The 24,978-nt window shown below is 40.3% G+C and overlaps 1 protein-coding gene across 1 annotated transcript in view; it reads left to right on the top strand.

The window, feature by feature from the left end:
- The window catches only part of hydin (HYDIN axonemal central pair apparatus protein), an 869,275-nt gene that overhangs the window by 515,369 nt on the left and 328,928 nt on the right, over positions 1 to 24,978 (top strand). The window contains exons 24-27 of the mRNA XM_072547579.1: positions 3,698 to 3,823; positions 6,002 to 6,125; positions 8,881 to 9,000; positions 14,252 to 14,461. Of these exons, the coding sequence (XP_072403680.1) occupies positions 3,698 to 3,823; positions 6,002 to 6,125; positions 8,881 to 9,000; positions 14,252 to 14,461 (580 nt within the window). The remainder of the gene's footprint in view (positions 1 to 3,697; positions 3,824 to 6,001; positions 6,126 to 8,880; positions 9,001 to 14,251; positions 14,462 to 24,978) is intronic.

The following is a 24,978-nucleotide window of genomic DNA, read 5'->3' as shown; positions in this document are numbered from 1 at the left end:
CAATTTCCTCATCATTGATAAGTCAAAATTCTGGAATTCCCAGTCAAATTGCTTTGTGGGAGTGCATTAACTACAAGGACTACTGGATTTAAGAAGGTCTGTATCTTTCAAAACAACTTGAATATTGCCTTCCCTTATGACCCAGTACCTTCCAGTTTTATCCCCCTTATCCTCCTCCTTATTTCTGCTGGGGTTTAATTCTGGTGTTAGGAATCCAAGCCAAACTGATATTCATTTTAATGTGTGAGGTGGTAGGCAGAAATGTATGGTTAAGACATTGCACCAATATACATAAACGATGATAGATGTAGCTGTCAAGAAAGCAAAACATGGCTGATTTTATTCCTCTTCTGTACAGTACGGTGGTTAGTTTATCAAGTGTTCACCATGGAGGGCATGACTGCCTCATCCACTATGTATCATACATATGCTGACCATGTGGAGGCACTGGATCTTAATTAGTTGGATCCTAGTCTGATGCTTTCAAACCTCCCTTGAACATTGGTACTGAGACTAATGTGCTTACACAACCCTTCTAAGAAATAAGAAGGTAGAGGAGAAAAAGGCCAAATTTGGTTGGATGATGTTCATCAGTCAAGAAACCCTGGACCTCAAACCAGAGTATCCAAATAAAATTTGATTTGTCTGTGACTTTCATTTATGGACTATTATCAATTCTATCATTCCCAATTTCTTTTTTGTGTTGGGGTGACAATACTGGGCTGTAATGTACCGAAGGAATCACCATTCAAGTAGTTTGGGATGGAACTTGTTCTATTGGATTTTGTCCCATTTTAAAATAATTTCTGGTTCTGATTTGGATGTGTCTTTTTTGGAGTTAGATTTTTAATTCAACAAAATGCTGGGTTGTCAATGTCTGTCATGATTATCCATCTTTTCTTCTCTCTGTTTAGCTTGCAAACAGATAGAAGAAGCCACCTGGTGTGCCAAGATCAGCTGGCAGAACTGGCACATTGAAAAGTGCCTTGCTAGACTCCTTTTGTCCATATCTTGGCATATTTTTAGGCTTCTCCTCTTACAGACTTACTGTCTTCATCTTTAACCTGACATCATGAGGAACTGATGTTATGTTTACCCAAGATATTTCCAGAGCGGACTGATCCAGCTGCCCCTCCGCCTGGCTAGAAACTCATCGACTGTCCATCGCCAGCACTTGCATTGTTCATACTCTAAACATTGCATTGCCCTCAACTGAATTCTAGCCGGGCGTCAAGTGGTAGGGAGGGAAAGCTTCACCTCATTTCCAGCTTCCCGGCCTCAGCAGCTCCAGCTTTCTTGAACCCATTGCCTCCAATTTCTTCCCCCACCCTGTATCTGCTGCAGCTGTGAGGGTACCATCTGAAGAGGTGGAGGTGTTGTTGTCTGCAACCTGTCACAGTCAGCTAATGTCAAGGTCCCCTTCTGAACATGTGCAGCAACCATTTGCTGGTCATTAAGATATTTGGTTAAATGTTGTTGTTTGTTCATGTTACCTCTATAGTGAAAGTAAATTATGGCAGAGTTAGCATGACTGACAAACGACAAGTGGGTAATGTATAAATGGTGGTAGCATCCCTATGTCTGGATTCAAGTCACAGCTGACCCAGAGATGTGTGATAACATGTCTGAACACATTGATTTATAAACATCTGCAATGTGCAAATGCATTTCTTCACACACAAGTAACTATTTATTGAGAAGTTGTTCAGTTAAAAAATCTTCATTTGCATTTCCTAGAAAAGTCTTTTACTTCAGCTTCCTTATCTGCAAACAGCCCTGTTAAAACATTTTATTCATGTGCTTTCAATGCTAAAACATTTTCATTACATGCTGCTCACATATCCAAGACCAAGGACAACATGGAAGGTCAACGTTCCAACATTCGTCCAAATTAGTTTTTCAAACTCTTAAAAATAGCTCTCACCAAACAAGGTGAAGGAGGGGAAAATTCTTCTCAGTAGAAACTATGTTTCTACAATCTAACTCTACCTATTATTAGAGGAGAGTCTCCTACAGTTTCTGATTTCACAGTTAGATTGAGAGGTAATTCACGATGTTATCTTCACATTTCTGGAAATTGCAAAACTGGGGTCCTCAGTCTCAAATGCAGCTACAGCAATGCTTGTAGTTGCCTGTTTAACGGTGGAGACTCCATTCCCCCCATCACTATTTGCCTGGCAGACTTGCCATCTCTTTCATTTGGCTTCTGCATTAATAGAAATCCAGTCAGCTCCAGATTCACAGAAGTGATGGGTTTGCAACGCGGAAGTTAACCCACCTACTGATTCCCACCTCTACAAGAAGCTAGCCCATAAGAACAGTTGACCATTTCAATTCTTCAAGTCTGTTCCACCATTCCAAGATTCCAGAAAATTGATGAAAGAACTCTAACATGATATAAATTTGAAATATTACTTCAAAATGCATCAGGACTACAAGATAACAATTGATGTCAATAAATTATTTAAATCATATACAAATGTTCTTGATTTTTACTCAGTCCAACGAGCAAACATTCTGCTTCCTCTGATCTAGATTGGGAAATTCATCAAGTTTTCTCCCAAGTTGATGCTATAACTTTGGTACAAATGCAATTTGTGTGTCAGTTACAGAGGCACAGAAGCCTCAAGAAATTAATTGTGCTGCAGAATGCATGGAGGATCATTGTCAACTTCTTCCTGATGCTTTCACAGTGTTGTAGTTTAATATAATGCTCAATTTCTTATCATTTTGCTTCCTGTATGTGCACCAGTGATCTAACTCAGTGCTTCCTTTAGATGTAACTTGAGATGGATGGGTAAATTTGTGAAGCCAAAGTCTATAAATTGAGATAAAAAGACAAGATACTGGAGAAACTCAGCAGGTCTGGCAGCATCTGTAGAAAGAGGAGTAGAGTTAACATTCTGAAGCCAATATGACACTTCTTCAGATTCTGAGTTTCTCTGTCATTTTTCTTCTTATTTCAGATTTCCAGCAACTATGGTAGTTTGCTTTTATTTGCCTCTTTAAACTGAGCTAGCTCTCATCTCGTGACAGTTGAGTCCTGAAATGGATCCAAAAGGGCTGCAGCTCTTGCCTGGCCTTTGAGTGGACTTCTGAGGAAATGGCTGTAAACCTAGCATTTCATGAGAGATAGGGGCTTAATTTTGGCCATCTCCAACTGAATCACTGGTACTTTTGTTCATCGTTAATTAGTTCATTGTCAATTAGTTCATTGTCCATCCCTTTAGAAGTCATCAGTACAAAGCTTTTGGACTCAGCTTACCAGGCTGATGGTGGGGTTGGTGTCTGCAGCAACAGTTAACTTGGCACACCCACGATGCCATGAGGGAGGGAGTTCCAGGACTTTGACTCAGCAACACTGAAGGAGCAGCAATATATTTCCATGTCAGGATGGTGAGTGCATGGTGTCCCCATGTATCTGTTGCCCTTGTCCTTCTAGGTTGTAGTGGTTGCCGATTTAGAGGATATTATGTAAAAGTGTGGGTTTTGAGGGTGGGGGCACAAGGAGCTACTGTTTGATCAGATCAATTTAGAGTTTGGCAGCTTCCCTTGATTTATTTTTAAACGAATACACGATAGGCTACAAAGTAGATTGAACACATTTGGTTTTCTGTTGTTTGTAGGAGCTTTCTGGAAAGGTAGTTCAAATTGAATATTACCTTATAATTATCTGCCTGTTTGTATTTCCGAACAGTTCACCAGTTTGCAAATCAACAGCAGAAGTTGTGGTTTTGGAGACCAAGGATGTTAAAGATGAGACAAAACTCACAGATGAATTACCTTTGGAGGAAGGTACCAGGGTTATTGAGGACTCTGACAGGTTAGAATGTATATGTTATCTACAATTCAGACATATTTATTGGATTTTTGAGGTCTTTTATTGTTCCTTTGTTACATATACATCCTATCAATCATTCATATCTGATCTTTGTGTCATTTGTGTTAATATCAAAGTGTTTATAGACCATCAGCGACCAAACTCCCAAGGTTGCTTTACAGTTCCTGCTTGCACTGTTTTATGCAGGAACGTGTAACAATGCTAGGAGAAAATCTGCCTGTAACATTCTAAAATGGCTGAAATATAAATCTGTCGATCTGTCTGGATATTGGAGATGGGACAAGGGGTGTAATTTTACCTGCCGCATGGGCAGATAATGGCCATTACAGATTGAAATTAGATTGGGTGTACATTGGATGATGCAACTAAACCCAGACTGTTAACATTGTACATTCAATTATCTAAGGTTCCTCCCCAGAGATTTTAACGCTTACACAAAATGCAGAACTCTTACATGATATAATATCTTCCACCATAGCAGGAACTAAATATTGAAAGCAGGATAGACTGTGATTCTCCAGTCAGACAAAAGCTGCCCTGTTTTCATCCAATGTAATAAGTGCCAGGTGAAAGTGATGATGTAAAAGCACTTAAAAAGCACAGCTTCCATGCACAGAGGATAATATTGAGTTTGTAATAGTTTTAAACTATGTTCCGCTAGGCCTCACAGCACCAGAGACCTGGGTTCAATTCCCGCCTCAGGCGACTGACTGTGTGGAGTTTGCACATTCTCCCCGTGTCTGCGTGGGTTTCCTCCGGGTGCTCCGGTTTCCTCCCACAGTCCAAAGATGTGCAGGTCAGGTGAATTGGCCATGCTAAATTGCCCGTAGGGTTAGGTAAGGGGTATATGTAGGGGTATGGGTGGGTTGTGCTTCGGTGGGGCGGTGTGGACTTGTTGGGCCAAAGGGCCTGTTTCCACACTGTAAGTAATCTAATCTAATCTAATCTTAATAAACTAAAGAGAGATCTTTATTGAGTGATCCAAGGTCACAATATCCCCACAGAGAATGACATAGATATGCTATATTTAGTAGCATTAGTTTTGGTGCTGTTTATGATGTGAATACGATGCAATGGAATGGAAATCTTGCCTTTCCAGGCAGGGTGGTGCAAATAGCTCTCCACAACACAAAAATAATTTGCATAATTTCAAATGATGTGGCATTGTTTTGGAGAAAAATATTGCAGTGTTACAGTTCAAGTCATTTTCCAAATATTTAACACGTGTTGTCTGCTTTGGATGTTGGAACTGAACTCGGTATAATTTCTTGGATGGTACATAAAATATCTACAGGGAAGTAAATACTGATTATGTTCTGAAATTTGACCTTACATGCAGAATAAGCAGAAAAGCAGTGAACCCTTAAAGCATCCTTATGTATGAGTTATAATCACCTGATATATTTTGCTGCTAAACAAGGAGCATTTTGATCCTAGAATTCCAAAATCACCAAATAATCAAGGAGTAAAAGGAGAAGAAATAAATACAATAATTATCTCTTGAGAAACTCTGCTAGGGAAACTAATGGTGCCAATGACTGACGTGACAAACTCGACAGAGGCTGGTATCCCATCACAGTTCACCCTTTATTTACACGTGGATAGTCCTTGACACTGATCCAGCTCCCTCAGAGTCAGCTCTCAGAGCGAACTGACACCCTGACACTCCTGTTAATATCTGTCAGCCAGGGCTCCATGATTGACCTAGGTTAACAGCCCCAAACAGGCAACACAAGCTCAATGAGATCCACCTGGCCAATTTTGTTCCAAACACTACAAAACCAAAGCAAGCATAATGAGTTTGATATTATATGCTTTCAAGTCTAAATCATTAAAGAAAATAGCAATGCTTGAAAATTAATGTACTGTTTGTACTTGGGGGCTCCATTTACAAAGTGAAGTTTCCAAAATAAGTCTGAACATTTTCACTCTTCTTTGCTTCTGAGTTTGGCAGGGAGGCATATAAAGTAGGACTGATGCTAGCCTATCAACTTTTACCAAGTAGTTTTCACTCAGTGTAAAAAAATTATTTGTTGCTAATTCTATAGTGTCCTTGTATGCACACATTTATTTTAATATAATTGAGCCTTAAAGCAGCCAATATCTAATCGCTCATTTTATGGTGTTTCTAATCATGTGATTATTATGTTGCCTACCCAGAAAAATGTCACTTTCCAATATCAATGAAAACGATGTAGAGAAAACTGATGCTGAGAATGAAACACGTGAAGGCCTGGGATTACCGAAAGAAATTTCACTTAACAGTCTCACAGAAGGACATGAGGTATCCAGTACACCAATTGCAAATCTCCAGTGGTCTTGATTTACCTCAGTATACATTAGTTCAGAGTGCACTTGTTTAAACCAGTTCCAAAATATTGTTATCAACAGTTGGAGATATGTTATGTCACATTTACTTATCTACTTTAATTAATTGGCACCCCACCATATATTTAAGAAAAAAAAAGGTCCAAGAAGCAACTACCCTACCCTAACTTTAACACTCTAGAACGACATTAGACTGCAGAGTTCAGAAAGGATGCAACTCCCCTCTATTTTTTGCTGTCAGCTGTCTGATTCAATCTTCAGTTCTGGTAGGTCAATGGCAAAATATCCTGACCTAGCTTTTTGTTATTGAGAGAAGTTTCTCAAATCATGGAAGTAATAAATTGCTGCTTATTGTTAAGAGGATATGTTTTTCATTAGTGTTTAAACGTGCGCTTAACTCGCAGTCTCGTGTTATGACACAGCCAGCCAAATCAAATCAGCCTCACTATCCCTGTGTTTGCAACACTGTAAAGTTAAAACATTCAATGACCTTCAAAATTGCTCCAATGATTCCTAACTAGACTTTGTGAGTAACTGACACCAGGCACAAAGTTTATAACTTAAATGAGAATGAACAATTTATTATTAATACAGTAGCTTTAAGTTGAGCAAAGTTAAATAAGGTAATCTATGTATGTCTGTGACTTAAAGCACTCCTCTTTGATAATAACTACCACTCTCTCATAGTCAGACTGACAAACAGACATAGTTACAGAATAAATTAAAAGAAAAATAAGAGATGTAACTGGCTAGTTCACTGAAGCATTTTCAACAATACATGGTATCACAGGCACATAGGACAGTATCTTGCTAGATTTCGGACAACATCAATTCAAATATCTTCCAGTGGGTCTCAAGGAATTGTCACTTAATTCTTCTAACTGAAATTCTATTCTCTGAACTTTAAGTAAGTTGACAATGGGAGGATAACCAGGGAGCAATCAAATCTCCATGGTGTAGCTTTGCCAGCTATTATCGTTCTGACAAAAAAAAAGCACAGTTCATACTTTGGTTCCTCTTTCTGTTTTTGCCAACATTTTCTTTGATAGACTTGTTAGCACCGGCCTCACTGTGATTACCCCTGTTAACATCCAGACATCTGCCTCCAGTTGAGCATCATACTTTTCCAGAGCTGAAAGCGTTCCTTGAGCAAGAATGAACCTGAAACTGACTTTCAGGCAAGGTCCCATAAACAAATATCAATTTGTTTGTTCTTGCTTCTTTTTTTAAAAATAACTGCAGATCACAGTTTAAAGGTCACCTTCAAGTCTTACACTTTCACCCAAAAATGAAAAAAAACAGTGAGAGTTCCAATATCAGGTAATTGCTAGGGGGCCAGTTAGCTCAGTTGAAATGATGGCTGATATGGTATAGAATAATGCCAACAGTATGGAATTGATTCCCATTCTGACTGAAGTAGACTATGGACCTGCTTCCTATCTCTGCATCTGAAAATGGAAGGCATTGGCAAATCAGTACTTTCAAAAAATTGCCAGTAAAACTGCTGAGCTTGAAACAACAATACTCAATGAGCAAAGAATCTGTTATAGTGTAGAGTTACACATGGAATGAATGAACAACATTTGCTCTTCACGGTGCAAGCAGTGCGTGGCCCTTCCCTTCTCCTGAAATTTATTGCAAGTACAGCCTGGGATACCTGATGTCCAAACTGTTCCTGAATTGGCTGACTTTATAGAAAGAAAAGAAAATGTTTCTGGGATAGACAAATAATTTCTCTTTGCTCTCATCAAAGTTCCTATATGGGTTTCAGTCTGACAAAACAGTACCCTATAAATCTAGACTCTGCCTGAGATAGTCTTCTTATTAGTGTTGGAACGTAAAGAAAATGATGTACCAGTTGATGGCATAACAATTTGCGAGCAGGCTGGGGTTAGGGAAATGAGCACATTGAGGCATGTGTTTAGCTTTGATGTAAAGTTATGTCTAGGCACATTCCCTGCAGGGCTTCCCTTCCCTGCTTGTTTTACTGTTGCATTGCCTGGTTGATCATTTTTTTAGTGAATGTCGTTTTGGGGCACAGGTTCCATGGGGATGGGGTTTAGTCTGGCTCCCCCCTGTGGTGGAGACTAATCAATTTCCCGAGAAATGTGTTTGAGTGAGATTGTCTGGCAGTCCTTTGCTGGAGACTTTAGAACTTCTTCCCTTGTCAGGAGAATAATAAGTCTCAAGAGCATCATGGGGTAGAGTACTGAAGATCTGGAAAGTTTTCCAGCACGGAGAAACCAAAGTAAAGTGCTCAAACAATGACTGATGTACAGTATGCCAAATAGTACAGTGGAGCAAGAGTTAAGTTTTATGATCAGCCTTACGGGGATATTCTTGAGACTTTCAATTGTGGCTGTATTTGATGGTCAGGATGATCTCGTAATGTGAATGAATGCAAAATAAATTTTCTAAAAAAGAATTGCATTGACTTAAACTAAAAATCTATCGATTGTGAAAAGTAAATGGATACCATAACATTTATTTATTAAGATGTGTTGTTTTGATGAAAAATTCCAAATTTTATCCTGCTGACAGCAGATCCTCCCAAGAATGTGAACAAAGCAGCAAGTTGCATTTGCAATACAGCTGCATTGATTTGAATTCACTGCACTTCGCATTCAGACGGTCCTGTTTTCTATAAGGAAATATGGAAGAAATGCTGTTAATTTTCTGCAATGCAATCAGACTAATGTTTATCCTTACAGGTAAATTTGTTAAGTGAGAATAATGCAGGGAAAGTGGTGCCAGATGAGACTAAAGACAGCAAGTGTCTTCTCTGGAGCTGTAATCAAATGCAGAATAATGTGGCATTAGGAGTGGAGCAGGTAAGGAATGGGATAATTCTTAAAAAAAAACTTTTGTCATATGGAATTGTTGGAATTTACAGAAACAAGTCATTCAGCCCAGTTGCCACATGCCTGTGTTTATGCACATGAGCTTCCTCTCACATACTTCATAACAACCTCGCAAACATTTCTCTGTTCTGTTGTCCCTGATATACATATGTTGCCTCCTCCTAAATGCAGCTATGCTATTCACTTTAACCATTTCAGGTGTAGCAGACTCCACATTTTAAGCATTCACTGAGTAAAGAGGTTTCTCCTGAATTCCTTACTTTGATTTATTAATAAGTGTCTTATATTGATGACACCTAGTTTTAGAAACCATTTCAGACATTTGCAAGTTTATTGAAATTTAAATTTTTTTGCTCGTGATAAATGTACAATACTTGATGCTCACGCAGATCTTCCTGACTCAAATACATCCATCCACCTTGCTCTTACTTCTATCTCATTGTTTCACACACTGCAACATTGTCCTTTCCAGTGCTCATTCTTTTCTTTCTGACTTTCTTTGCCTCAAACCTCTTGAACCCCCTTGTCTAGTGTGCAATCACCTCTCATAATCTGCCCAAAATTCATATATGTATCTCTCTCTCTTTCGTTATATTATTCAAAATTGACCTTTATGTAGATATATAATGCTTAATTAAGGTCCCGACATCAGTGTCTCCTGACACTGGGGGTGAACAGCATATTGGTTTCCCAGTAGCAATAAACTTTCAGATATTTTTCTAATTAAACTGTTAAAAAATGTTATTACGCATCTCTGGAGCAGGTGAGACGTGAACCCAGGCCTCCTAGCTTAGAGCTAAGGACACTATCACTGTGCCACAAGAGTTCTTTAGCCTTGTTGCTCCCAGGCAGCCTCCTATCCAAGTACTAACCAGACTGAGTCCGCTTAGCTACTAAGATCAGACTAGTTTGGGTGCTTTCAGCCTATTACGGCTGCAGACTGAATTTTCAGATTGTTTTTTAGAAACTAATTCTTGGATTGTAGGTAGTCCTCGTGAAATAGATTTATTGCTCATCCAATTTGATAATCCAGTCATGCACTAAGGGCCTGCTGTGGTGTCAGGGATGCGGTGTCTTTCAGAGGAAACATTAAATTGAGTCTGTCCAGTCCGGTGAACATACAAGATCCCTGTCAACACTCAAAGAACAGCGGTGGAATTCTCCCCAATGTTGGTCCCGAGCCAACATAATTGACCATAAATCTTCAGGTCATTTTTTATGTCATGGATCACGCAGTGGCTCATTTTGTTACTGCATTTTCAATACACAGAATCTATTATAATTTTTATTTGGTGGAGGTCACCTGTGATATGCAAATGTCCTCCTAAAGCAAGGTTATCTTATCGAAATAAAATGTAGCATTTTTTAGACTTGCTACATTTCTCTAATTCCTACCGTGCTAGAAGTTTTAAACTCAAAAGTTTACACTTGGAGGATATTTTAAAATTCATTTATGCTGAGAAAGCTGTGTAGGTTTGAATTAGGAATCTATTTTGCAACAATTAACTCAGAATAATTGTGTGACCTCATGTCATTTACTTAAGTTAAAACCCTGCTTAAGATGCATGAGAGAATGCTCAGTGAATAATAATCATCTTCTTGCTTTAGGTTTTTTTTTTCCGAAGAAAGCACATGTACGTTTATATCCAAGTACATTGCTGACCCAACTGATAAATGAATTATATTAGTTAGGGATATTCTTCTGTGTTGTTCCTGAGCCAAGTTTTTCAAGTGATTGGTTATTTCACCAATCATTTCAAAATAGTATTTTATGGAGCTGAGGTCTAAGTGGGGCTCAAGACACACCGGAGCATGTAGAGGGAAGTTTCACTGGAATGTTTGAAAATCGTTGATAACAAGTGCCTTATGCTATGTCATTTTCTACTGTGATGAAGATTACATCATCTTGTCACAAGCAAAAAATCTGATGGATCAGCAGTCCCACTTCTTTGCAGGTTGGGAATAAATCTTAACCATGCAGTTACAAATTTGTGTGAGAGTCCCTTGTGAGACTGTAATTTTTTCGCATCTGTCTCAAGACCTTCCATCTCTCATTTTGTTGTTGGCTCAACTAGCAGAGTTCTAAATGGTACAATGTAGTTGGGTTTATAGCTCACTCTAGTGCTTGCAAATGTCACCTCTACTTAGACTGATGCACAATATTGAGAAATTGCCACCTTGCCAAATGTTTTGGCCTTGGGTCATTTCTGAAACAGGCCGATCCTTCCTGCTCAGCTCAAAGCAGCACTGTTTGTGGAATTTGCTGTTCACAAATTGCCTACTACTTATGCACACTGAAAACCATATTGAATATATTTACAAACTAATAATTAAGTGCTTTGAAATATGTGATTGTGCGTTTTATCTAAATAGATAAAGAATCTAACTTATAAGTAAAAACAAGCATTAATTGAGCTGATAACATGCAGAGGATGGAAATAACAGATAAATTATTATTTGTTGACCTTCCCTGATGACCAGAGTATTCCCCAGAAAAGCAGTTGGAGAAAGATAGAACTGGAGTCAATTATTACACACTTTCGTCTTATTTACAATTGCACCCTGCAAACATGTATTGCTTAACCCAAGAAGAACTGTTTTAACCTGTTTCTATTTATATGGGTATAAATGAATCTCCAGTTACTGCTCATCACCTGCATACAATTAAACACATTTAATTTACAATTTGAGTGTTGCTAAAAAAAACATCAAAGATATTCAGCGTTTTTAAGCAATGTGAGAAGATCATGCTGGCTATTTGGCCAGTGGACTCTGATTGATAGAGACATTGCCATAGAGAATGTACTAGTTAGAAGATGACAGTTAACTGCCAAGCTTTAAATTTATACCAGGCAGGTTAACTCTGACTAGTCAAGATATCGCTGTGAGGAATGTACGAGAGGATGGTTGTTATCTGTTATGTTAAGCTGAAACACTCAGTGTACAAGTTCATATTCCAGTATCAACAATTGCACCAGACGGAGAGTCGGACTGATCGTATTAAATTGGTTGTCCATGTAATTCATAACACACTTGCAGAAATAATCTGCTTGGAATACTCCTGCACTGTAAGGGACAGTTTGACAATGCAACTAACAATGCCATTAAACATGTAATAAATCTCTCAGTCGTGTAGTCTCTGTAAGCGAGGATTTTATTCTTGTGCATGTTTTAAATTTTTGTTGTACATTTGTCTCACAGCAGCTGGAAAGAGTATTTGCTGAGTTTGAACTCCTCTACTTCGAGCTATCCCACCATTCACAGAAAATGCTGTTTCCTTAAGGTGCTCATAGTTGATCCAGCACATGAATTCTTCTCCATTATTAGTTAGAACCTTGTTTGGTATCCAAAGTAGTCCAAATCCATTTCTCCATTATTTTTTCGATGGTAATTTTTGCTATTCCAAAGCATTATTGTGAAAATCCTACAGCTGGTCACCATCTCTGCAAAATGTGCAATGAAAATATTTCTTTTCTTGTCCCTTACTTTTATATCCATGGCAACTATCTCATGAAAGTCTCTCACAGGCTTATAGTAAGACATGTTGGCATTCTCCAGTGATTTTTATTTATTTGATACTCCTCACTAATCCTATTTATTAACCTTGTATATGATTGATCAACTGCACCTGGATTTTTTAACCTTGATCAAGTAGGCTCAGCAAATTGTGTATGTAACTCTAAGGCAATTTTTAAAAGTTCTTTTCAGAAAGCTATTAATACTTAGCTAGCAGTCTGATGAGAAATATCAGATTTTGTTACTAAAAGGTGTTGCCTGTTCTCACTGCATGTCCAGTTGCATTTGTATCTTTGCCATTCAAGATTTACTCAGCATTATAGATCTGTCACTAGAGACTACAGGTCAAATTTTCACTCCCAAGTTGGGTGTGTGAAGTTTGAAAAATCTCCAACTTTACAGACCTGACTCAGAGAAACTCTCCTGAATGGCCATATTTTTGTCCCTGAGGGTGCTGGTATTAATTGGGGTCAGGCCCACTGCCCCAAAACAAGCAGACAGCTCCATGGCACATTCCCCTGCAACTGCAGAAGGTGTAACCCTGTTCTTTTACTTCCTCCCTTCTCAGTATCCAGAGACCCAAACACACCTTCCAGGTGAAGCAGCACTTTATCTTCCAGGTGAAGCAACACTTTACCTGCACTTCATTCAATCTAGTCTACTGCATTCACTGCTCACAATGTGGTCTCGACTGCATTGGGTAAACAAAATGATGACTGGGTGATCTGTCTGGGAAAAGACCCTGAGCTTCCAGTACCCTGCCACTTCAACACCCCGCTATGTTTCCTGGCCAATATCTCCACCTCAGGCTTGCTGCAAAGGTCAGTGCAAGCTGAAAGAACAGCACCTCATTTTCCCCTTGGGAACCCTGTTGCCTTTTGGACGCAATATCAAGCTCACCAACTTGAGGGCTTGAGCTTCTCCCATGTCCTTACTCCAAGACCCCATACTCTAGACCTTGTTAACACCTGGTCTGCTATTACACATAACCCATTGTTAGCCACTAACAGTCTCCATTAATAATTATTCATTCTTTCAGCCCAATTGTTATTAGATTAGATTAGATTAGATTACTTACAGTGTGGAAACAGGCCCTTCGGCCCAAGTCCATAGCGACCCGCCGAAGCGCAACCCACACATACCCCTAACCTAACACTACGGGCAATTTAGCATGGCCAATTCACCTGACCTGCACATCTTTGGACTGTGGGAGGAAACCAGAGCACCCAGAGGAAACCCACGCAGACACGGGGAGAACGTGTAAACTCCACACAGTCAGTCGCCTGAGGCGGGAATTGAACCTGGGTCTCTAGTGTTGTGAGGCAGCAGTGCTAACCACTGTGCCACCGTGCCGCCCTCATCTGTTATCCACTCCTTCATCTGTCCAACTGTTCTCCTGACTCTTTTGGCTTTCTCCCCGCCTATCATTTACTCCTTAACCCCTCCCCCCAAACTATCTTCTGCATTGAAACCAACATTTTTCTAGCTACCATTAGTTCTGAGGAAGAGTCACTGGATCCCAAATGCTAACTCTTGATTTCTCTCCACAGATGCTGACAGACCTCTTGAGCTTTTCCAGCAATTTCTGTCTTTGTTTCTGATTTCATTTTGCCTGAAAGATTTTCAAACATCCGAAGTTTGTGAAAGATATATGCTATAAGTTCTAGTTCTTTTGTTATTTAAACTGCATCTCTCTGTCTGATAGGTGTTTGACATCCTCCCGCTGTTTGGTCTCCTGCATCCGAATGAAAGTCAACAGGTGACCTTTACATTTTACGGCCATGCGAACATTATGAGTGAGGTGGAAGCAATATGTGAGGTGGAAGGTGGGCCAGCATATCAGATTGCACTAAAAGGAGAGGCATCATTTATCAAATATGCTTTTGACAGAAACGAGATTGACTATGGTTACCAGGTTAGTGATCGTTTACTGATAGCTGCTTCATAGATCCTGTGATGTTTGCAGATTACAAGTAGTATTTCTGTGCTAACTGTTTACAAGAGCAAACCAACACAAATTCCACCACCACACTCGCTCCCCATAACCTTGCACTTGTTTCAGCTTCAAATAGTTATCAAATGGTGCATTATAAGGTACAATATTCTCCACCTGAAACTTCCCTTATGGTTTCAGCTACTTCAGGCAAGATGACAAAGTAGCTGTCTTTATTTAAGAACACGACATTTTATAATGAAAACAATATTGTCAGAACACATTTGATGTAATTTTTCTTGCCTGAATGGATGCTTTTCCAGCTTGGATTTCTGCCATCGACTAACACTGTACCCTGATGCTTGAACATCAATCTAAATTAAAAGGTATGAAAATAGGAGCAGGCTGTGCTGGACTAGTGTAAAGCTGGCCTGAACCTGGGGACCATATTCATTTTGATGGAGATGCTGTCTGGGGAGGACACATAACAATCCTTCAGCAATGAACGATGGCTTAGCTCTGATCAGGTAACTCGTTGGCTTTTTCTTGGATAACACATTTTCCTTCAGTGTAAAATCAGCTGTGTTTTGAATCAAACATTCTCTCACTAAACTTTGTTCACATTTAACATAAAATTTGAGCATACCTAAAAATAATATTCAGTTTCTACAATGCCACTTTTATCATTGAGCAGCTGCACCTGTGATAGCACTCCTGTCTGAGTTTGATGAATGGCTCATGAAAATATGTATATACATCCAAGTCTTTAAAAGAGCTTTGAAAATCTTATGAACAAATACAGGTTGTCTTAATGGTGCATTGTAATTGCATGAAGGGATGTTTATCTGCACCACCCGTTGCTGCACATTCCATAATAACCATGCACTATGGAGAGATGCTGTGAGAAGGAAATCTGCTTCTATACATACTAAGGAGGGGAGTCACCTTTAGACCATTGCTGGATCCTACTTGGACCAGAAGCATTCAGCCATTTTGATCAGGCATGATGCTTGTCTCGATGGCACAAAAGAAGACGAATGTAAGATTACTTAAGTATGAAAGAGTTACCTCTCTGAAAACAAAAAAAAAACTTGAAGTCAGAATGGTTGACTGACTGATACACACTGTCTTGGTATAAACGTATGAATGTGAAATTGTGTTACCAGGCAGTAGAGGAATCTTGGTTCAATTGCCCAAAATACAGTCATCAGAGGTCTAGTGGTAACGTCACTTGACTTGTAATCCAGAATCCAGTAAGTTCCATTATGGTAGATGGTGATATTTACAGTCAAAGAAAATATGAAATTTTAAAGAACACAGCTAGCCAAATGACGATAATGCCGTGACTATTGATTGTTGTAAAAACCCATCTAGTTCACTTAATGTTCTTTAGTGAAGAAAATCTGCTGTCCTTTTCTGGTCTTGCCTATTTATGACTCCAGACCCAAAGCAATGCAATTAGGGATGACCACTAAATGCTGCCCTAGCCAGTGATGTCCACTTTCCTTAAATTAACAATAAAGAAATCAATCTTGTATTGACAGTGAGTTAACAAGTGAAAGGTATCCCCAATAGGGAGATCAAAGGAAATCAGAAAGGTATTCTCCTGAGGCATCTCCTATAAAGTGACTGGGTTATAGGAAGGGCTTCGAGGAATGTGGGCCAAATGCTGGCAAATTGGACTAAATCAGATTGTAATGTCTGGTCACATGGATGAGTTGGAGTGAAAAATCTGTTTCGATGCTGCATGATTCTCTGGTCACTATGAAGGTTCACATCTGCTTGGCTCCATGAAGAGTGGTCCTCATGGAAGAGTGCTAAATGGAGAGAAGGCTAGCTATACCAAAACTTGGCAGGAACTGGGGTATATAGATTGGGAGCAACTTTTTGAAGGTAAGTCCACATTTGATATGTGGGAAACTTTTAAAGAGAGGTTGATGAGAGTGCAGGCAAGACATCTTCCTATGAAAATGAGGGATAGAAATGCCAAGATTAGGGAACTATGGATGACAGGTGAAATTGTGAGAGTAGCTAAAAAGGGAAAAGGAAGCATACATAAGGTCTAGGTGACTGAAGATAGACAAAGCTTTGGAAGAATATCGGGAATGTTGGACCAATCTGAAACAAGAAACTAAGAGACCGAAAAGTGGTCATGAAATATCTTTAGCAAAAAGGGTTAAGGAACTTCTCAAAGCCCTTTATTCAGATATAACAAGCAAGAGGGTAACTAGAGAAAGGTTTGGCCCAATCAAGGACAAAGGAGGAAAGTTATGCATGGAGTGAGAGAAAATGGGTGAGGTTCATAATGAGTACTTTACATCGGTATTCACTGAGGAGAAGGACATGACGGATGTTGAGGTTAAGGATAAATGTGTTATTACTCTAGATCAGGTCAGCATAAGGAGGGAGGACGTGTTATGTATTCTAAAAGGCATTAAGGTGGACAAGATCCCAGGTCCGAGTGGGATCTATTCCAGGTTACTGGGGGAAGCGAGAGAGGAAATAGCTGGGGCCTTAACAGATATCTTTGCAGCATCTTTGAACATGGGTGTGGTCCCAGAGGAGTGGAGAATTGCTAATGTTGTCCCCTTGTTTAAGAAGGGGAGCAGGGATGCTCCAGGTAATTATAGACTGTGAGCCTGATGTCAGTGGTAGGGAAGCTGTTGGAAAAGATATTGAGGGTTAAGACCAGTCCCATTTGAAAGAAAATGTGCTTATCAGTGATCGGCAACATGGTTTTGTGCAGGGAAGATCATGTCTTACCAACTTAATAGAGTTCTTTGAGGAAGTGACAAAGTTGATTGATGAGGGAAGGGCTGTAGATGTAATATACATGGACTTCAGTAAGGCATTTGATAAGGTTCCCCAAGGTAGGCTGTTGGAGAAAGTGAAATCGCTTGGGTTTCAGGGTGTACTTCTGAGATGGATAAAAAGCTGGCTGGGCAACAGGAGACAGAGAGTAGTAGTAGAAGAGAGTTTCTCAAAATGGAGAACTGTAACCAGTCATGTTCCATAGGGATCCATGCTAGGATCACTGTTGTTTGTGATATGCGTAAATGATCAGGAGGAAGGTATTGGTGGTCTGATTAGCAAGTTTGCAGATGACACTAAGATTGGTGGAGTAGCAGATAGTGAAAGGGACCGTCAGAGAATGCAGCAGAATATTGATAGATTGGAGAATTTGGGTGGAGAAATGTCAGATGGAGTTCATTTCAGGAAAATGCAAGGTGATGCAGTTTGGAAGATCAAATTCAAGAGCGAAGTATACGGTATGTGGAAAACTCCTGGAGAAAACTTATATACAGAGATATCTGGGTGTTCAAGTCCATTGTTCCCTGAAAGGTGACAACACAGGTCATTAGAGTGGTCAAGAAGGCACACAGCGTGCTTTCCCTCATTGTTATTGAGTATAAGAGTTGACAGGTCATGTTACAGTTGTATTAGACTTTGGTTCGGCCACATTTGGAATATTACGTACAGTTCTGGTCGCCATATTACCAAAAAAGATGTGGATGCTTTGGAGAGGGTGCAGGGGAATTTCAACAGGATGTTCCCTGGTACGGAGGGTGCTAGCTATGAAGAGAGATTGAGTGGTTTAGGATTATTTTCATTAGAAAGGCAGAGGTTGAGGGGGTCCTCATTGAGGTTGACAAAATCATGAGGTAAAGACAGGATGGATAGCAGGAAGCTTTTTCCCAGAGTGCGGAACTCAATTACTAGGTGTCACGTGTTCAAAGTGAGAGGGAAAAAGGTTAAGGGAGATATCCGTGGAAAGTTCTTTATGCAGAGGGTGGTGGGTGCCTGGAATGCATTGCCAGGGGAGGTGGTAGAGGTGGGCATGATCGCTTCATTTATGATGTGTCACCTTCAGAGAAAGATTAGAACTGGGAAACAATGCTTTAAAATAGTCCATCTTCTATTTAAGCAACATGCTACTTATAAATGATGTAAATGAGAATGTGGGGGATGATAAGTACATTTGTGGATGACATGAAAGATTGGTGGGTAGTTAATAGTGAGGGTGAAGGTCTCAGGATACAGGCAGATATAGGCAGGTTGTCCAGATGGGCAGATCAGTGGCAGATAGAATTTAACCATGGAAAGTGTGAGGTGATGCTCTTTGGAAGAAGTAATAAGACAAGGGAGTATTCAGTAAATGGCAGGACACTAGGAAGCTCAGAGGAAAAGAGGGGTCTTGGGATGCTTATGCATAGATCCCTGAAGGCAGGTTAATAGGGTAGTTAGAACATAGAACATAGAACAGTACAGCACAGAACAGGCCCTTCGGCCCACGATGTTGTGCCAAACTTCTATCCTAGATTAAGCACCCATCCATGTACCTATCCAAATGCCACTTAAAGGTCGCCAATGATTCTGACTCTACCACTCCCACGGGCAGCGCATTCCATGCCCCCACTACTCTCTGGGTAAAGAACCCACCCCTGACATCTCCCCTATACCTTCCACCCTTCACCTTAAATTTATGTCCCCTTGTAACACTCTGTTGTACCCGGGGAAAAAGTTTCTGACTGTCTACTCTATCTATTCCTCTGATCATCTTATAAACCTCTATCAAGTCACCCCTCATCCTTCGCCGTTCCAACGAGAAAAGGCCGAGAACTCTCAACCTATCCTCGTACAACCTACTCTCCATTCCAGGCAACATCCTGGTAAATCTTCTCTGCACCCTCTCCAAAGCTTCCACATCTTTCCTAAAGTGAGGCGACCAGAACTGCACACAGTACTCCAACTGTGGCCTAACCAAAGTCCTGTACAGCTGCAACATCACTTCACGACTCTTGAATTCAATCCCTCTGCTAATGAACGATAATACTCCATAGGCCTTCTTACAAACTCTATCCACCTGAGTGGCAACCTTCAAAGATCTATGTACATAGACCCCAAGATCCCTCTGTTCCTCCACCTGACTAAGAACCCTACCATTAACCCTGTATTCCGCATTCTTATTTGTTCTTCCAAAATGGACAACCTCACACTTGGCAGGGTTGAACTCCATCTGCCACTCCTCAGCCCAGCTCTGCATTATATCTAAGTCCCTCTGCAGCCGACAACAGCCCTCCTCACTGTCCACAACTCCACCTATCTTTGTATCATCTGCAAATTTACTGACCCACCCTTCGACTCCCTCATCTAAGTCATTAATAAAAATTACGAACGGCAGAGGGATGTTAAGAACACATGAGGGATCTTTGTATTCACAAACTGTAGCATGGATTATCAGAGTAGTGAGGTCATGTTGGAGCTGTAGAGAACTTTGGTTAGCTCTACTCATTGAATTAACATGTGGAGTTGGTATCATTCAATGAATGCATGCAGTTTGATTCATTGAATGAATGCAGTTTTTTTTTTCATTATAACCTTATGGATTAATTTCTTGTGTGGCACCATATCAAATTGTGTTTGAAATTTCAAATATGCTTCACATACTGGCACTCCTTTATCTATGTTGCTTGTTCAATCCTCATAGGCTGTTGATATATTTTTCAAGTATGACAAAGCCATTTTGATGCTGTCTGATGTATTATGATGCTGCTATTACTTCCTTAACAATAGATTCTATCATTTTCCCAATTACAGATTTGGCTGTCTCCCTCCTTCCTTGATTTAATGTTACCTTTAAGGTCTTCGTGTCCACTGGGGCCTTTCGAAATGGTTTGAAGTTGGGGCAATTTGCTCCTAATTCCTGTCTTCATGCAGGGCTATTGTTCTGATCTGCTCAGTGCCTTTCCTGTTCAAGAACTGCATTGACAAACCTCACCCTGCCCCTTTGTGGCATGATGCAGCAATAGCCCACTCAAATAAAACTTTGGAGACAAAGGTTCTTTTATCTTAATTTGCACATGTTGACTTTTCCTACCTTTAGAACTACTGGCCAAGTTTAACCATGAAGCCAAACTGTGGTTTTAGATACAAACTATGCACAATGCCAAAGGAATTAACAATATGCCTGTTCAAAGATAAAAGTCTAAACAGTTACAATATATGTTGAATAAAGTTAGAAGTGTACATTGCTTCCATGGTAATATATCAGTACATTAACAGCTCATACTAAAGTCAAGCGAGATATGGCACTCTCCTATAGTTAATGAGTTTTGCAGTTTTCTTAGGCTTGGTTCCTTCACCTTAAGGTCTATTCCCAAGTCCCTTTGCACTTAAGATTTCTGAATTTCCTCCCCCTTTTGATAATACTCCATGTCTGTACTCTTCCTAAGGAAGTGCATGACCTCACACTTTCTGACATGGTATTTCATCTGCCACTTCTTTGCCCACTCTCCTAACCTGCCTCCTCAATTCTACCTGCCCCTCTACCTAACTTTGTATCATCTGCATACTTAGCCAGAATTTCCTCAGTTCCTTTGTCCAGAAATGAAAAGTTGTGGTCCCAACGCTGACCCTTGTGAAACACCACTAGTCACTGGCATCAATCCTGAGAAGGACCCTTTTATCCCCACTCTCTGCCTTCTGCCAGACAGCCAATCTTCTATCCATGCTCGTACCTTGCCTCTAACTCAATGGGACCTTACCTTACTCAGCAGCCTCCTGTGTAGCATCTTATCAAAGGCCTTCTGAAAGTCCAGATAGCTAACATCCATTGGTTATCCTTGGTCTAACCTGCTTATTACCTCTTCAAAGAATTCTAACAGATTTGTCAGGCATGACCTCCTCTTGATGAAATCATGATGACTTCGCTCTACTTTATCAAGCACTTTCAAGTATTCAGAAATCTCATCCTTCATAATGGACTCCAAAATTTTACCAATGACTGAGGTCAGGCTAACTGGCCTATAATTTTACATCTTTTGCCTTACTCTCTTCTTAAATGGGGGGTTACATTAGTGACTTTATAGTCCTCCAGCACCTTCCCTGACTCCAGTGATACATGAAAGATCACTCCTAAAGCCTCCAGTATCTCTTCAGCTATCTCCTTCAGAATTCTAGAACGTAGCCCATCTGATTCATGTGATTTATTCACTTCCAGGCCTTTCAGTTTTTCTGACACCTTCTCCTTTGAATGATGGCCCCCTGACTGTCTTGAATCTTTGGAAATTTACTTATGTCTTCCACCATGAAGACTGACACAAAGTACTTATTTAGTTCCTTAGCCATTTCTTTGTTCCCCATTACTACTTCTCCAGCATTATTTTCCAGCAGCCCAATGTTCACCTTTGCCTCTTTTTTGCCCTTTTTATATCTAAAGAAACTCTTGCAAACCTTCCTAATATTACTGGCTAGCTTACGCTCATATTTAGTCTTCTCCCTCCTTATTTCTTTCTTTTTGTCCTCTGTTGGTCTTTGTCAGCTTCCCAATTCTCTGGATTCCCTTTGCTACATTATATGCTTTTTCTTTTGCTTTTATGCTTTCCCAGACTTCCCTGATCAAACATGATGGTTGCCTCATCTTGCCTTTGGCGTGCTTCTTTTACCTCGGGATGAATTTTTGCTGTGTCTCTCGAATTATTTCCAGAAACTCCTGCCATTGCTGTTCCACTGTCTTTCCTGCTAGGCTCCTCTCCCAGTTAATTCTGGTCAGCTCCTCCCTCATGCCTCTGTAGGTGCCTTTAGTCAACTGTAATGCTGTTGCATCTGATTCCACCTTCTTCCTTCCTTTCAAATTGCAGAGTAAATTCTATCATATTATGGTCACTGTCTCAAAAGAGTTCCTTCACCTTAAGCTCCCTTATTAAGTCTGCCTCACTGCATAATACTAAATCTGGAACTGCCTGTTCCTTGTGGGCCCCACCACAAGCTGCTCCAAAAAGCCATCATGTGTACATTCCACAAATTCCTCCTCTTGAAATCCACTATCACTGATTTTCCCAGTCCACCTGCGTATTGAAATCCCCCAGAGATCACTGTAATCTTGTCTTTCTCACAAACCTTTTCTGTCTTTCGGTGTGTCTTATGCCCCAAATCATGACTACTGTGAGGAGGCTGTAGATAATTCCCATTATGCGTTTTCTAACTTTGTGGTTCCTGAACTCTACCCACACAGATTCCACATCATCTAACCCTACTTCTTTTGTTACTATTGGCTTAGTTTTATTTTTTACAAACAAGGCAACCCAACCCCCTCTGCCCACCTGCCTGTCTTTTTGATAGGATGCATATCCTTGGATATTTATCTCGCAGTCTTCACCCCCTTGCAGCCACATTTCCATGGTGCTCACCACATCATACCTGCCAATTCTGATTTTAGCCACAAGCTCATTTACCTTATTTCGTTTACTATACACATTCAGACACAACACCTAGAGTCCTGTATTGACCGTCCTCTTCTCACTGATCCTCATTTATCCAATGTGTTTGAAATTTGATACCTGACTCTTTCCAAACCCTTAGTCCAATATTGTGTGCTGGAGACTTTAATAACCTCTCCTGAGTTTCCCGTGTTTTCATGTTTTTCAACACAGTTGAATCCACCCCCTGCAGATGTTAACCTGCAGCTTTGCTTCCCATTGGTCATTATACTTCTTGGAACAAAGAACAAAGAAAATTTACAGCCCAAGAACAGGCCCTTCGGCCCTCCAAGCCTGAGCCAATCCAAATCCACTGTCTAAACCTATCGCCCAATTCCTAAGGATCTGTATCCCTCTGCACCCCACCTATTCATACATCTGTCCAGATGCATCTTAAATGAATCTACCGTGCCTGCCTCTATTACATCTGCTGGCAAAACGTTCCAGGCACCTACCAGCCTCTGTGTAAAGTACTTTCCGCATGTATCCCCCTTAAACCTTTCTCCTCTCACCTTGAACGCATGGCCTCTCGTTATTGAATCCCGCACCTTGGGAAAAAGCTTATCTCTATCCATCCTGTGATTTTGTAGACTTTGTGGAGTTTTACCCTTTCCTTTCCTTCCCTTCCCACCTTCCACATAAGAATGTGAGTAAGAACAAATGACCAGTCAGGCTCTTTATAGGATGCTAACAGAGTGCTTTCAAAAAAAGGTCCGTTAGCAAATATAAGTAGAACCAACAAGAAAAGATGCCTGCACTTCCCTATCAACTATGCAGCTCTTAAATACCTTTTAACAGTTTTATCGTTGGTACCTTACTAAGAAACCAAACGTTTTATAAGAAATCTTGCACTTATATAGTTTTATGATCTCTGGCTGTTTGTAAGTGCTTTACAATCAATGCACACCTCTGCAGTGTTGGCACGACTGTAGTGTAGAAAATTGGTATGCAATTGTCCAACAAACGTCAATGAGACAAAAGACCAAAGCAGGCATTTTAATATTTTTGGTGGATAAATACTGTTCCTGCCACAAACAAGAACTGCCCACCTCTTCTCCACAAACTCGTGCTGCTATCTCAATGGACATACAGGGCCTGCTTGGGCCAAATTCCTGTGAAATTGCAGACAATTTTATTTTGAACTGGGAACAAAGCAACACCTCCAGATCGCACAACTGTGAACTTTCTATGTATAAGTAAATATTATTCTTCCAATTAAGAGTTTCCATTATTCATCTCAAATTTGCCCTTAACATCACTGAGCATACTGTCCCTTACCTTACTTTGATGTTATTAATGTCTGTATCTTGCATGTTATTTATGTCCTGCATGAGTTTACTCCCAATGGCAGTAAGAACTTGGAGGTATATCTGTAAATTAGATAGTCTAACATTTTCATAAAGTCATAGACATGTACAGCACGGAAACTGACCCTTTGGTCCAACTCGTCCATGCCGACCAGGTATCCTAACCTAATCTAGTTCCATTTGCCAGCATTTGGCCCATATCCCTCTAAACCCTTCCTATTCACTTACCCATCCAGATGCCTTTTAAATGCTGCAATTGTACAAGCCTCACTCCTTCCTCTGGCAGCTCAATCCATACATGCACAATCCTCTGTGTGAAAAAGTTGCCCCTTAGGTCCCTTTTATATCTTTCCCCTCTCACCCTCTAATTCTAGGCTCCCCCACCCCAGGGAAAAGACCCTGTCTATTTATCCTATCCATGTCCCTCATGATTTTATAAACCTCTATAAGGTCACCCCTCAGCCTCCAACGTTCCAGGGAAAACAGCCCCAGCCTGTTCAGCCTCTCCCTGCAGCTCAAATTCTCCAACCCTGGCAACATCCTTGTAAATTCTTTCTGAACACATTCAAGTTTCACAACATCCTTCGGATAGGAAGGAGATCAGAACTGTATGCAATATTCCAAAATGGCCTAACTAATGTCCTGCACAGCTGCAACATGACCTCCCAAATCCTATACTCAATACTCTGACCAACAAAGAGAAGCATGCCAAATGCCGCCTTCACTATCCTATTTATCCGCGACCCTACTTTCAAGGAGCTATGATCCTGCACTGCTGAACTGTCTCCTTTTTCAGCAACACTCCCCAGGACCTTACCATTAAGTGTATAAGCCCTGCTTAGATTTGCTTTTCCAGAATGCAGCACCTCACATTTATCAAAATTAAACTCCATCTGCCACTCCACAGCCCAACGGCCCATTTGATCAACATCCT

This window comes from Chiloscyllium punctatum, chromosome 26 (assembly GCF_047496795.1).
Source record: "Chiloscyllium punctatum isolate Juve2018m chromosome 26, sChiPun1.3, whole genome shotgun sequence".
Classification (NCBI taxonomy): Eukaryota; Metazoa; Chordata; class Chondrichthyes; order Orectolobiformes; family Hemiscylliidae; genus Chiloscyllium; species Chiloscyllium punctatum.
The sequence above is the reverse complement of the archived record's forward strand: the minus strand, read 5'-3'. Positions and strand labels throughout refer to the sequence as shown.